The 13,946-nt window shown below is 37.5% G+C and overlaps 1 protein-coding gene across 1 annotated transcript in view; it reads right to left on the minus strand.

Moving 5' to 3' along the window:
- The window catches only part of LOC126380516 (uncharacterized), a 55,771-nt gene that overhangs the window by 29,957 nt on the left and 11,868 nt on the right, over positions 1–13,946 (minus strand). Inside the window, exons 6-7 of the mRNA XM_050029978.1 lie at positions 12,338–12,483; positions 9,463–9,609 (exon numbers count right to left, since the gene is read on the minus strand). Of these exons, the coding sequence (XP_049885935.1) occupies positions 9,463–9,609; positions 12,338–12,483 (293 nt within the window). The remainder of the gene's footprint in view (positions 1–9,462; positions 9,610–12,337; positions 12,484–13,946) is intronic.

A 13,946-nucleotide genomic window follows, 5' to 3' on the forward strand; every position in this document is an offset into this window, starting at 1 on the left:
CCATGCGCTAAATGACATAATTCGAAGAGCGCTAGTGTCGGCTCGTGTTCCGTGCGTGCTGGAGCCTCCGGGTCTCAGCCGTACGGACGGCAAGCGCCCAGACGGCCTAACTCTGGTGCCTTGGCGTGAGGGCAGATGCATGGTGTGGGACGCCACGTGTGTCGATACCTTTGCCGCCAGTCATCTTCGGCAAACCAGTCAGCGCGCAGGGGCGGCAGCCGAAGGGGCAGCTGTCCTAAAGCATGCAAAGTACTCCTTGCTACAGGGGGGCTACATTTTTGTGCCATTTGCGGTGGAGACGTGTGGTTGCTGGGGGGAGGAGGCGAAGCAATTCGTTAAGGACGTGGGCCGTCGCCTTAGAGAGCAGGGCTTTGACCCCCGCTCCGGGTCTTACTTGGCTCAGAGGTTGTCCGTGGCAATTCAGCGCGGTAACGCTGCTAGTGTCATGGGCACTTTTGGGCCGGGTTTGACACGGAGTGGGTTCTAGGTTAAGTAATTTTAAGTTAGGTTATTTGACTTTTTGTAATTTTGATTATTTACATGTTTTTCTTGAATAAAATTTTATATGTATATATTTTGGTAAGTAAAACTTATGGTCTTAAAATGATGGAGAATAAAATAGGTATAAATTTGTAAATACTTACTATTATTTATTTGTTATTTACTTTTCGTAGTTCTTGTCGCATTATCCATAAATGTTTTCATTTATTTGTGGTAGCCTGTAATTGTATTTATTTGTTATTAGGTAAGTACAAGTTTATTTTGTAAATAATGGTTTTAGTTTTGATAATAAAAATTAAATAACAGTAAAAACAATTTTATTCAATAATATTTGTCCGCAAAGATTTTATTCCCAAATACAGACAATTTCTAGTTACTAACAAGCAAAGCAAGACCACCAGGGAATCCACAGTGAATCGCAAAAAGGAAGCTCCCGCCATTCACCGCGCTTGCAGATTGATTAATTATACGCCACCAGATTAATTTCTTGTTCATAATTAACTTAATTAAAAAAATATGCCGGCAGATTAATTTCTCCTTTATAATTAACAAAATTAAAAAATAATGAAGTATTACAATACGGTATTTATAATTGCAGAAAAATTATTCATGACATATTGCATTCTCATTTTAGGGGGTAGAGTAATATTCCCTTTTATTTATGTTTATGTATTAGCGGTATTTTTTATAAATTATAGCCTGTGTCGTTGATGTATAAGCTATATTAAAATTAAAGTTTCATCAAAATTTGTTTAGTAGTTTTTGCGTAAAAGTGTAACAAACATCCGTACTTACATCTTCACAAACGCTTTTATAATATTAATAATAAAAATAGAATATTAAAACTGATTCCTGGGGAAAACTTATTTCTAATGAAGTTTAAGTTGCTTCTACTGCGGGTTGCCTTTGTTTTGCAGTCCACCAGGATTATTCAGTAACGAGTGAAAAAAGTAACTCATCGACAACAAGAGTTTTGAAGCATTCTAAGTTTGTTTTTAAAATGCTTTTTGAAGGTAAGTATGTGTAAAAGGATTTGGAGGGATAGGAAGGTGAGGTAAGTAAATCAAGCTCACTCTAAGCTAAGCTAGCATCGATTTCTCATCAAGATATTATTATTATAGTGTACAAAAAAGTAAATTAAAAACTAAGTATTTTTTTTTGCGTATTTATAAAAATGCAATTTCATAAACAATGGTATTGTAGACCCATTTTTGAACGAAAATTTTATTTTATTGTTTAGTGTAGCGAACTACAAATTGGTTTAGCAGTTTAGTAATAAAGCCGGCTATTGTGCTTATTTTATTCGTTTGTACATGTCCTTTATTAATAAGGCCGCCTATTGTGCTTATTTTACTGTACATTTACTTATGTCTTAGTGCAATAAAGAATTATTGGTTGATTGATTGGTTTCTAAAACTACTTACCAAGCTAAATATATATTCGAACAAATGGTGGGAGTTTATGTATGAGTTTAAGTATATGGATGAAACTGTGGTAACTTGATAATTGTAATAAGTTAATTGTAAGCATAAAAAATATAGTACTTATAAGAGGTGTTAAAATGACAAATATACTAAGATTATTATGTGTGTGTAGGTGTGTGGTGTGCGTGTGTGTGTGTCCAATGCAATGCAGTATGTTTAAAGTTTTAAACTTATGATTGTCGTTATTTTTATGTTTTTAGTAAGTACCTGCTTACCTTACCTATACTACATGTAAACTTGATTGTACATACATCCATCACAATGCATTTTAGGTACTAACGGAATAAAATAATAATAATTATAATATGTATATGAATAAGTCCAAAAAAAATTAAAAAGAGGCCCAGCATCACACAGTTATACCGAAAATAATTATAGATTTTTTTTTACTTTTGATGGGTTTGGTCTTGGCCAGACTTGCCCGAAGGCATTGCCGAGCCTAAGATGGAGCGAGCTCGCCCAGAAGGTGCCTGTTCACTCTGGCTTTGAAAGCACCCGGGTCACCTATATGCATTCGGAAATACCGAAGACTGCAGAGAATTCCACTCCCTAAAAGGATGGTACTAGGTACCTAACGAACTAAACGAGAATAGGTACTGCACTATTTAGTACAGTCCGTGGTCTTCTTCTTATCGTGTCGATGGCAAACTAAATAGTATCGGCCCAAAACTTGGCAACAAGTATGGCGTTATCTGCGGCGCTCATCAGATCCTTCTGCGTGCAGGTTTTGGGCACGCAGGACACGATGTAAGATGTTCCATCGTTTGGGGAACAGTGCCGCACTTGCACTTTAAGTCCGAGTCATCCGAGAAACCCCACAGTCAGTGGTAGTAGGTACCTATATACATACTGTGCGCCTAAAATGTCTTGTCAAATGCCCTACTCAGTCTGTCGGATGACCTCGTCACTTTATATTAGTATTCGCGCAACGAGGACACGAAAGTCGTCGAGATAACGGGGATCTTCCGGCGCAGTGTCACAGTTTAATATTGTTACCTAATCTGCACCCGCCCAATCGTTTTAACCATTTTTATCCAACGACTGTGCATATTCACAGAATATATAATATTCTAATCAAATATCCTTCCATTAAGTCCAACTTCAACTTCATGGTTGTTTGGCAACCCAAAGACCAAGTATAGATCTATCTATCTATACTTGCTCTTTGTGGCAACCGGTCATCATAGAGATTTTTTTTGTTTGGTTTTTCCCGAAAGGGCAAGGCAAAGGGAACTATGCCCATACAGCCGTCTATGTAAATTTTTTTCTTGATGATGATAACCGAACCCCAAACGAATTAACTCAAAAGTCCGCATAAACTTTTGAGTTATGGAGCGGCTTGTTGGCACGGAGCGAAAATAGATAGGTAGATACACTTTGTAATATGTAATTATCATAACACTATCGCGAATGTTTTCCGACTAACTTAATGCGATCATTAACCACAAAACACTCTTCGTATTAATTAATTATTTAGATTATTCAATGAAGAAAGCAACCGTCTCGTTTCCGTTCCCGCCAAAAAGTCCTTGTCCATAGAGAATGTCCAAAGATATCACCATAATGACCACCATGTTTCCTGAAACAGGACAACACAACACCACATATAAGCACACATAAACAAAACAAACATCACATGGCATGATTAATATTGGTTAAAACATAAATGGTTACTAAAATAAGAATCACGAGAAAATCCACTTTGACAGCTGTCAGACTCATAGTTAAAATAAAAGCCGACATGGAAAATAAAACTTGATAAGGTTAACAAAACGTCAAAAAACCTTCTCTCATGTTTTTACTGTAAGTATCCAAATACATTATAGGTAGGTACGCCAAACATACATAAGCGCGTGCGATAATCTAGTCACTATAATTATTAAAAAAAAATGCAGACTATTTTCTTACCTTAATCCACATTTCAGTAAGATTACCTATGAACATTTACATAACAATGTTTACCGTACTACACATACATACATATATGTCATGAATGTTAGCCACACGTCTGGGCTCATCATGAAATAAAGTCTTTCGCTGAACTAGGTCATAATATCTCAAAACGAAAAACGAATGTTCAAACAATGGGAAAACGAATAGTCCTCACGTTCCACTCTGTAACGTTGAGCATTTTATGATTCCCATTTTAATTTTCCGCAAGAGTTAAAAACAACAACGAGACAGTCCCTCTGAAATAATTCAACGGTAAAGTGGAAAGAAAAATGTACGTGTAGAGAATTCAATTAATTGGGTCGTGTACAAGGTACAAGATAAATTCTTATTACTAAATAAAGACAGATCTAAAACTAACGAAAAACATTTTCTTTAAATAAGTCCGACATTTAATCACGTTTATCTATGACGTCACGTGTGCTTTTTCATACTAGGTAAATAAATTCCATAGTAATTTTGTGTTTCGATGTTTAGTAAAAAGTAACTGATTTGACTAGTTGGAAACTAGCCTATTAAGCCAATATTGCGTTTACCGATTTTAATATACAATTTCTGCCTGTGCGACTTCGTTCGGCGATAACAAGACCAAAAGTTGAAGTCTTTTGGTCTTTTGATTGATGTCATAAATTATTAATTAGCATGTTTATTCAAAAAACAGTTGCATATACGTATATAAAACTGTCACATTTGAAAGAAAGAAAGAATCATTTATTATTTTAGAACACCACATACTTAAATAACACTACGCATGCGATTACACTATAACTCGTCCCTTCTCTACCTCTATAATTATAGCCAAAAAGTACAATATAGTTACAATTACTTCATCTCCTTGACGTCATCCCGGTTTCCCAGGGTCCCTTTACCTAACCTGAAGATTTTTCAGGTCTAGTTTTTTACAGAAGTGACTGGTGACCTTCCAAACTGCGAAGGGATAACCAGCTGAATAGCAAGTTAGGTCACATACCTCAGAAACGTATTTCTCGGAACTGTGGGTTTCCTTACGAAGTTTTTGTTCATTGAGCACGTGATAATACTTTATGATCCAAGCATGAATTCCAAAACAAGTTCGAAAATCATTGGTTTACCCCTGTGCTGGGATTCGAACCTGGAACGCGAAGTGAGAGTCAAGCTTTCTCCAACTGAGCTACCGACAGCACATGTTTAGCTCGATGCACACTTAGCAGGGGAAGAAGGTCAAACGCGGCGCGCCGCGGGAATTCGTTTGCGACTTCATTAAAAATCAGATTTTCGAGTTTATGTCCAACAATCATTAAAATACTTTCAAATTATTTTCTGTTACAATTTCCTACCCAACAAGCAAGCGTCTTCTAAATAGGTCCAGTAGAGTCCCATGTTGGTCCACCCAGTATTGAAAAACAGGTTTAATATTCGAGTAAAAGGCTTTAGGGATGAGATTAAAATAGTACTACCACAACCCAACACCAATAAATCCAACATCAATAATAGCTCGACACCAGGGTTTATGAGGTTGGTAATTCACCTCACAACCCAAACGATAGAAGAAGAATACTACCACTGATAGTAGGGAATACTTCTTTAATGATTAATTATTCGTGGCTGGCTGTCGAACTTTCAATGCCTTTTTAACCCTTTGGCGTATGAATTTCCAAAAATACTTTCTTAACGCTTCTTTTTGCATCACCTGAGAATCTATTTCAGACTTTTCAGGTGTCTAACTTCAAACCTAGTAAATAAAACGAAGGTTTCTGAAATCTTTCCTTAGTCTCTATACGACACAAGGACGCACACTACCATGGAGAAAATCATTTAGGAGGCGCTGACTGAGCATTAGGTGTAAGTGGTGTAGTTTCTCAACTAACTCCTAAGGGAAAATTTAGAATGATTTAGACGACCCCGTGATAAAGGCGCCTCGGCCTGTCACTTTTTTATTTTAGATACGGAACTTACGCCTAGATAAAATTGTGCGATGGGGCATAAAGGAAACGATTATATTTCTTATATCTTTGTTTATTTAAAACCTTTTTTAAAACAACCAACCGCCATTTCCCCTGTCATTCCACACTTGTCATCCTAAAAGATTCCATCGACTTTGCGAGACAATGCATACACTTATCCCTGTCAAATCTTATAAAAAAACATCTAAAAACGCTAAACGCGGTGTAAGGCTGCATTAGTTTCACTCAACCCTAAGAGGTCCAAACAACAACATAACATACCACTCAACATATCCTATCTGTCTCTATATCAACGACGTGCAGCACAAATTTGTATTTTCGTCTCAGACCATGCGTGGAAGGTTTTTCATCTTCGTTCATTATTACGTCCTTGAGAACAACCCCGTCCGCCAAGTCGTGCATTCAGGTAGGTACGAGTACCTACATTCATCACAAACGTGCCTTCTAAAGAAAGGTTAAATGAAAAGACCCATGACAAAATAATGTATATTTTTGCCGGGAATATGTTGTATTTCAATTTTATTTTTAATATTGCCATATTACTCGTACTTGTTATACAATGGTGCCGATTATGGCGACTTAATTTTAAATTATTTGTCTGACAGTTCTAATAATAGTGTCGCCCTTCAGATGAGACGAGTGCCAGATAGAGATGGTTTTAAAACTGTCGCCCTAAATTAAAATTAAGTTGGCGTCTGCCCGAATCAGCACCCATGTATCAGTATGCATTTTGCTTCCTTGTTATTAAAGTCTTATAGTTATCTATAACGTTAACTTCTGCGACATACGCCACACGATAAGCAATGAGGGGAACGTATCGTGGAAAGTTCCTAATTTAAAACGGTTTCAGAAGAATAGATAGTTTTCAATCAACTAGCGTACGGGTCGATGTAGGCGGGTGCGTGTGTTGGAAGGCGGCAGCTTGCCCCGGGGTCGCCCCTAAACATTTTTCACATCAACAACGGAATCACAACTCGGTTTAAAAAGCTAATCTGTTGAAAGCATTTTCTTAGGGGAGGATTATTTTACTTATGTTTTGTGCGCTATTTTGACATTCACAAACTAAAAGCGGGTGTTCAATTAATAACTATTGTTACATTTTATGAAGCGTAATGCCTATCGAGCTAAGCAGTGTTAATAAATTCCTTTGTAGTTAAGACGTAGATACGAGTACTTTAATCAGTAATATCATCATTTTTTCGTTAATAATCAAAACCCGGGAAAAACACATACTTTCTAGAGACAGACTTTAGTTTATATATTTACCGCGGACACTTTACGCGGGTAAAAAGTCCCTCATTAACATTGAAGATAAAAACTAGAAGCTCCAATGTAGGCGGCACTGGCAGCACAGTGTTTCTAAATTTTGATAGTTTTCCATACAGTCCAGCTAAAATTCGTGATAAATTGCTATAAAATGTGAATCAACGTGGAGCATATCCCGTCTGAAGAATGAATTACGAAAAAGAAGAGCAACCATTTGAAAAAAGGCAGTTTTGATTGAAAACTAGTTTTTCTAAGAGGTTTTCTAAGTTTTTTCTTTCCGATCTTTAGGTAATAAAAACAACACTACGATTGTGCATAGCTGCGCAATACGCGCAAAGGGTTATTATAGTGTAAAAATATAAACAAAACAATATGTCTGTTTACTCACATAGTATGCATATAAAAGTAAGTGCGCAATGCACACAAATGTCAAATAGCTAGTGTCAATAGCTTTTTTAGATGAATTGTTTTGATGTGGCCTTTTTAACCACCCTGGTAAAGGCAGTTTTTATCCTCAATACCGTCTGTATGCGTGTATGCTACGCTTTCACGGCGACATTACTTGATCGATTTTGATGAAATTTGGTACAGAGTTAGATTAGACCGTGGCAAAGAACATAAGACATCTACATGATTTTTTATATTAGTTAGGGGTGAAATAAACATGCCCCACGCGGTAACCGAACCCCACGCGCTATTCGCGGGCGGAAAACTATTTTATAAATAAAAGAGTTACATCTACCTACACCACAATAGTTTATATTTTATGCTGTCTCTCGAAGCTCGCAGATTTGTCACTATCCACCATTGACCGCAGTTATTACAGAGAGTGCCAAATTCATTTTCATATCCACTTCAATAGATAACCCATACCATGCAGTAGGTAAGTATTTCACAAAAACTGTTTCGACCGTACAAAATCCTCGATGTGAATGCAATCACAAAGGAAAGTAATTACTTCACACCTAGGCTATAGTAGACAGAGAAGTCGGGGATTTTTTAATAATAATAATGTGTACGGACTAGTTTCTTCCATCATTCAAGCAATGAACAAACGTAGAATAAGATGTCAGTGTAGAAGATACTTAGCTAGCATTTAACATCAGTCTCTTCTGGCCAACTATTTTTTCACTGCTTGGCCGAGCAAATTATGCCCAAGGCTAGTAGATATTATAAATTGTAACTAAGTACCATTAAAACATGATTCTATACAGAAACTATGTTTTTAAGTAAAGCACCTACTTACTTTTTATTCATTTAAAAACCTTCCGTAAACTTGCCTTAATTACATCATATTCGCATATAAGCCGTGAAATGATTTTTTGTTATCATCAATTCTACAAACTAAAGTAAAGCGTGTAAAGTAAAAATACGTATAATACGGAAAGCTATTAAAGTACATTTCAACAATTTCTAGCAATAACATGTTAAAACCCAGACTGGATTGCGGGAAGGCTACGGATTTTCCTTAAGTGAAGTTAATGCATACTGCACATAGAGCCAAGAAAGCGAGGCAAGTGAGTAAAATCTTGACTTTCAATAAGTATAATGGATAGGGCATAAAGAGCGAAGGAAATAGTAACTAAGATTTTAGATAGACCAAGAAGGACGTATATTCACCAAATTGGAGGTGTCCTTCAAAAAGGTTTAGTACGATTTGTGAATGTGGATGAAGCAAAGCAAGTATGTCGAGATTGTAGCAAATGGAATTCCATAGTCTCTGGTTTCCCCGATGGGAAATAAGCGTAAGTTTATGTTTGTAAGTATGATCCCTTCAGTCAGTTTTTAAAAGATGCCCGGGTAGAAAAGCGTTTGAACGCGTTGTAGGGTTGTTATTCACTCTAACTACTGTTGACGACAGGTCGACATGGCAATCGGGGCATGAGGTGAGCCGCGGAGGCGGGGTCGCCCCGCACACCCGCACAGTCCCCGCGGCGTCTTAGTCTTAGTGTCGCACGAGTCCGTATCGACCGCGTTTATCGATTATAATCTCGCTCACATAATTTATTGAATTAGAAATTAACATTAACACAAAAGAAAAACAATAGATTTAAAATAAATCTAATCTAAATATTTATGGTCAATCAAAATTATAAATATAGCAAGTATATTTTAAGAAATTATTGAAAACTAAGAATAATATTTTAGAAATAAAATTAACGTTAGATGATTCAGATGAATAAATATTAACTTAAATGAAAACGTGGTATTATTTTATTCACATTTTGTTACATACTTACATAATAAAAATATATCGATATTAAAAACGTCACGTCACTAGAGAATTGCCATGTCGACCTGTCGTCTACATTACTTACGCGGCGGTTTTCTCCTGGCCAACATTCTTGAGCGAGTCCAGCATAAGGATGGCATGCTTCCGCCCCTCGACCAGCGCGTCCCTCTTGGCGCTGTTCAGGGCGAACTGCATCGTCAGCCGCTCAGTCTGGTAGTTCTGCTCTTTCAACCTACACAAAACAATATTATATCCCGTTGTATTAAAAAATCGATAACTAATAAGTAATAGATATAAATATTAAATATATTTTTTAGGGTTCCGAACCTTAAAAGGAAAAAAAACAGAACTCCTATAGGATCACTGTGTTGTCAAAAGATGTTGAAGGAAGTTCTCAAGCACAAGTAAAGGACCCATCACAAAGTTTTTGCGATTACAAAATTATTTTGCTGTTGGTAAACTAAATGCGACCTAATGTTTCTATGCACAAATCAGACATAGGTTCTCATTTGAGCATAATCTCAGGTTATGAGTCGACTTTCAAACAAAACTTTATGAACAAATTAAATGTTTATCACCACACGTTTGAAAATATAATATTTTATATTATACAGGACTTACGATACTTATATTATTACAAGTAACGCCATCTATGATTTGTGTACAACTTGAGGTATGTCGCCTACCGTTGTCGCAGCAAGCTGAAAGCGTCACCAGGTGGATAGGGCTCTAGATCTTACAACTATCAGGATAACAGATGGCGTACCTACATAATGGATCATTATTCTTTGTCAGTTTTTTTTTAAACATACTAGCGCCCCAGATGTGAATAACCAGGTTTTACGAAAGTAGCTAATCAGTATTATTATAATAACAAATGTTTAGAATAAAGCAATAAATCATATAACAGGTACCTAATAAAGCCAGTCAACCTTTACTACCTTAATAATTAACCTTTAATCGGGTCGGGTTAGTTACACCACTTACGAGTATGCTTATGATTCAAAAACGGCTGGACCGATTTTCACGATTTTGCTTTTTTGAATTGATCTCCGCCCTTAATAGCAGAATAACTATTAAAGTATCCGAAAACATAATTGGGTAGTGTTAACGACGGGCTCCTTGGTATTATTTATTACAGAATATACAAAAATGTCTTATCAAGAATAATATGTACTTAATATTCTTTATATGTCATTTTTGTATATTCTGTTGCTTTTTTCTGGCATTGTCAAGTCTTAAATAAATTCAGCTATAAAATTCACCACTAAATGGTTTTGCTTGCGGTAACAAAAATCAACAACGAATTCGTAGGTGTTGCGAAGTTCCCTGGGTCATCTAGTTTAAAAATAGCTACCTGCGTAGGTAGTTGTTACGCGATAGCTACGGCGTAGTACCTGTAACGCGCAGATGCAGGTCGCCATTTTATCAGTGCATCGATTGCACAGTCGTGCCGTCGCGCTTTATCGCGTTGCCACTATCTCTTTTTGACCTTTGCGTAGAGATACACGTGATAAATAGCGTTTATCCCCAAGTTCCACTTACATCCATATTTATTGTACCGATGTTTCACAAACATGATATCGGACTACTGCAAGTTAGGTCAGATCACAACAAATGCTGCACGATAGTTTCCTTCACCGTTAAGCACTTAGATGTGCTTGCTTACCTAGTAAGCCGCAGCTCAGGAGCATCACATAACAAAACATAAGCTCACGACTATAATCGTATCCCGTATTGGCATAAACAAATTAGTAGGTACCCGCGATCTACCGTGCTTCGTTAGACCTATGTGACAGATGATGAGCTGTGTTGCAGTTTATACTGTTTCTTTGTTCGTTTTGTCGTAGAACGTACATGTGTATTGGATAGTATTGAGCGAGCATTAAACACTGTTCCTGGAATAGCCCTAACTTGGCTAATAATGCTAATTATATCAAAGCTACTAAGCTGCGTAATTCAATTCCTACTAATAAGTTACGGACCAAACAGGCTCATTATTCCGTCGATACCTACATATTGCAATGACTTGCTTGTTTCCTTTATTCTCGTAAGTAATATCACACAATTTTGTATACCTACATACGTAAACTTGGGCCCGTAACCCTTAAAGGGGTGGGCAGAACACCACGCAGTAACGTCATTCTGCCGACATCAGTGTCCGGGTAAACAAAAAAACTGGATTTAAGAGCGCCAATATCATGGTGTTCGAACTTCGTCATATGCCTATTTTCCATGCACTGCCTATACAGGGTGTTAGTGACAACGTAACAAAAACTGTGAAGGATGATTCAGACCATGATCCTGAGTTGATATCAAGTGGAATTTTTCGTCGCAAGTATGGAACTGAAAATAATTACAAAAACACTAACATTTTCATGAATTTTCCAACAGGAAATTCCACTTGATATCAACTCAGAATCATGGTCTGAATCATCCCCCTCTGTATTTGTTATGGTGTGAATAACATCTATACGTACTTGTACGAGGTGTAAGTGATATCGTAACTAATACTGAAGGGGATGATTCAGCTCATTATTCTGAGGTAATACCAAGCGAAATTTTCCACCGCACAAGTTTAGAATTTAATATAATTGAAAACACACAATAATGAATTTTGCGACGGAAAATTCCACTTGATATTATTTCAGAATCATGGTCTGAATCATTCCCCTTAGTATTCGTTACGATGTCACTAACACCCTGTATATAAACAACCTATACATCCTTCCTACTACTGGGCGTAGACCACCCATCAACCAAGGGGATTGTCCAGGTTCGATTTTCGATGGGAATATTGCCGAAATCGCGTGTGTGGCTGTCCTTTGTTTGGTAAGGACAGGGTGAATCACCAGATTGTTCGAAAACGTAACAAGATTTCGTGCAGTTCTGGCTACTAGCCCAAACACCTCCACTAATCCGGACTGTCTCTGTGTCTGTGTGTGTAAATTGTCATTTACCTTAAGAGTATTTGGTCGAAGGAAGATACGAGGGTGGCTCGCTGCAGGTTCTTGCAGATGATCATCACCTCCTCCAGCTCCCAGTGCACAGAGTGCTGACTGTGGGCGTCTTCGTCTTCGTACAAGTCATCCAAATTCGTAGCTTCCTACAAAATAATACAATGAGTATCGTGACAGGTTGTGATTGAGCTGGTTTTCCTTTGGATTTGGTACTTTTGGTACTTACAGTCGCTTTTGTAAAACACCAGGCGTCTCAATAACTTCAGGTTAACCAACCGGATTCCAGAATTAAAAAATGAGTTAAACCATTTATTAGTAACTTTCCATAAATCCCTTTTTACAGCTCACTCAAGTCACTTGAAATTTTGTTTCCTTCTAACTTTAATCTTCTTTTTAACCCTTTCTCTCTTTAACTAAGAGCTGCGCTCTTGTCGGTGGAGTAATCGCCTTCATTACTCCATAGACAAAGCGTGTAGAACGGTGGTTGCCCCAATCGCCTTCCGTTCCGCAGTACACCGACCAATTTCTCAATCGGTGATGTTCTAGCTAGAGCTCTACCAGAATTCATTTCCTCGACCTCCAACCAGTACTGATACCGCTGCTGCCCGGCATCAGGGGATTTTTTTATGTTATGTTAGTACAGGGTTTTCCGTAAGTAGTGAATCAATCGATACATGCTGAATGCCGATAGCTGGCATGACCAATAACCATATAAACGAAACTTGACTTCAGTAAAAAAACAATTTTGGAGATATTTGGATTTTTCTCAACTCCGAACTGGTATAAGTATCAACACTCCAAATAATTTTACAGTTTTAGTGCCATACTAACTATTGCGCCGAATGGTTTACTTATTTCTAACAATAAACTATATACGTAACAATGTTTTTGTCTACTCTTTCTGAAAATGTTCAAGATGAATGGAGCTTGAATGATCTGCTCACCCTGATTGGTGACGGGATGCTAGTGAGTCATCCCGAGATCATGGCAGTTGCAACAGTGTTGAAATATCGGGGTCTCATATTCCTGATTTCACGTGGAAGAACCCTATGCTACCTGTTTTAGTATCTAATAATAACAACCACATAAACCGCAAACAAGAGAGAGCAATGTTGTGCTGCCAATCTTACAATAATTTCAACGGGCCTTTATCGAATTCTACGATGTATGGTAAAGATTTTTTAATAGGTGTGCTAACCACACAAGGAGCGTGATGGAACACATTTAAACTCAATTAAGAACTGTTGGGAGGTACTTCGATAATTTACGATGCATAGACGTGTAGGTACCTATAATGCCTACATGACGGTACACCACTACTGGGCGCTTTTTAGAAGCACGCTCCCAATTACTTAGTCAGTATTATAAACAAGTAGTCGACTGATGTCTGAAGAGGATTCAGGGAAATGAGTATCAAGCAATTTAGAGTTCTATCTAAGCACTCAGAGGCAGTAGCGTGTGCGGAAGTTTGTCAAGTTAAAGTGTTTGTGCAATGCACCTCTCCACACAGAACATCCCTACAAACTGTTATGTGCGTTGGTTGGGAAGGCAAATCTACGTACAATTCACCTTCCAGGTGGAAATACTCTTTAGGTGGTTTATCAGGGTG

This window comes from Pectinophora gossypiella, chromosome Z, assembly GCF_024362695.1.
Source record: "Pectinophora gossypiella chromosome Z, ilPecGoss1.1, whole genome shotgun sequence".
Classification (NCBI taxonomy): domain Eukaryota; kingdom Metazoa; phylum Arthropoda; class Insecta; order Lepidoptera; family Gelechiidae; genus Pectinophora; species Pectinophora gossypiella.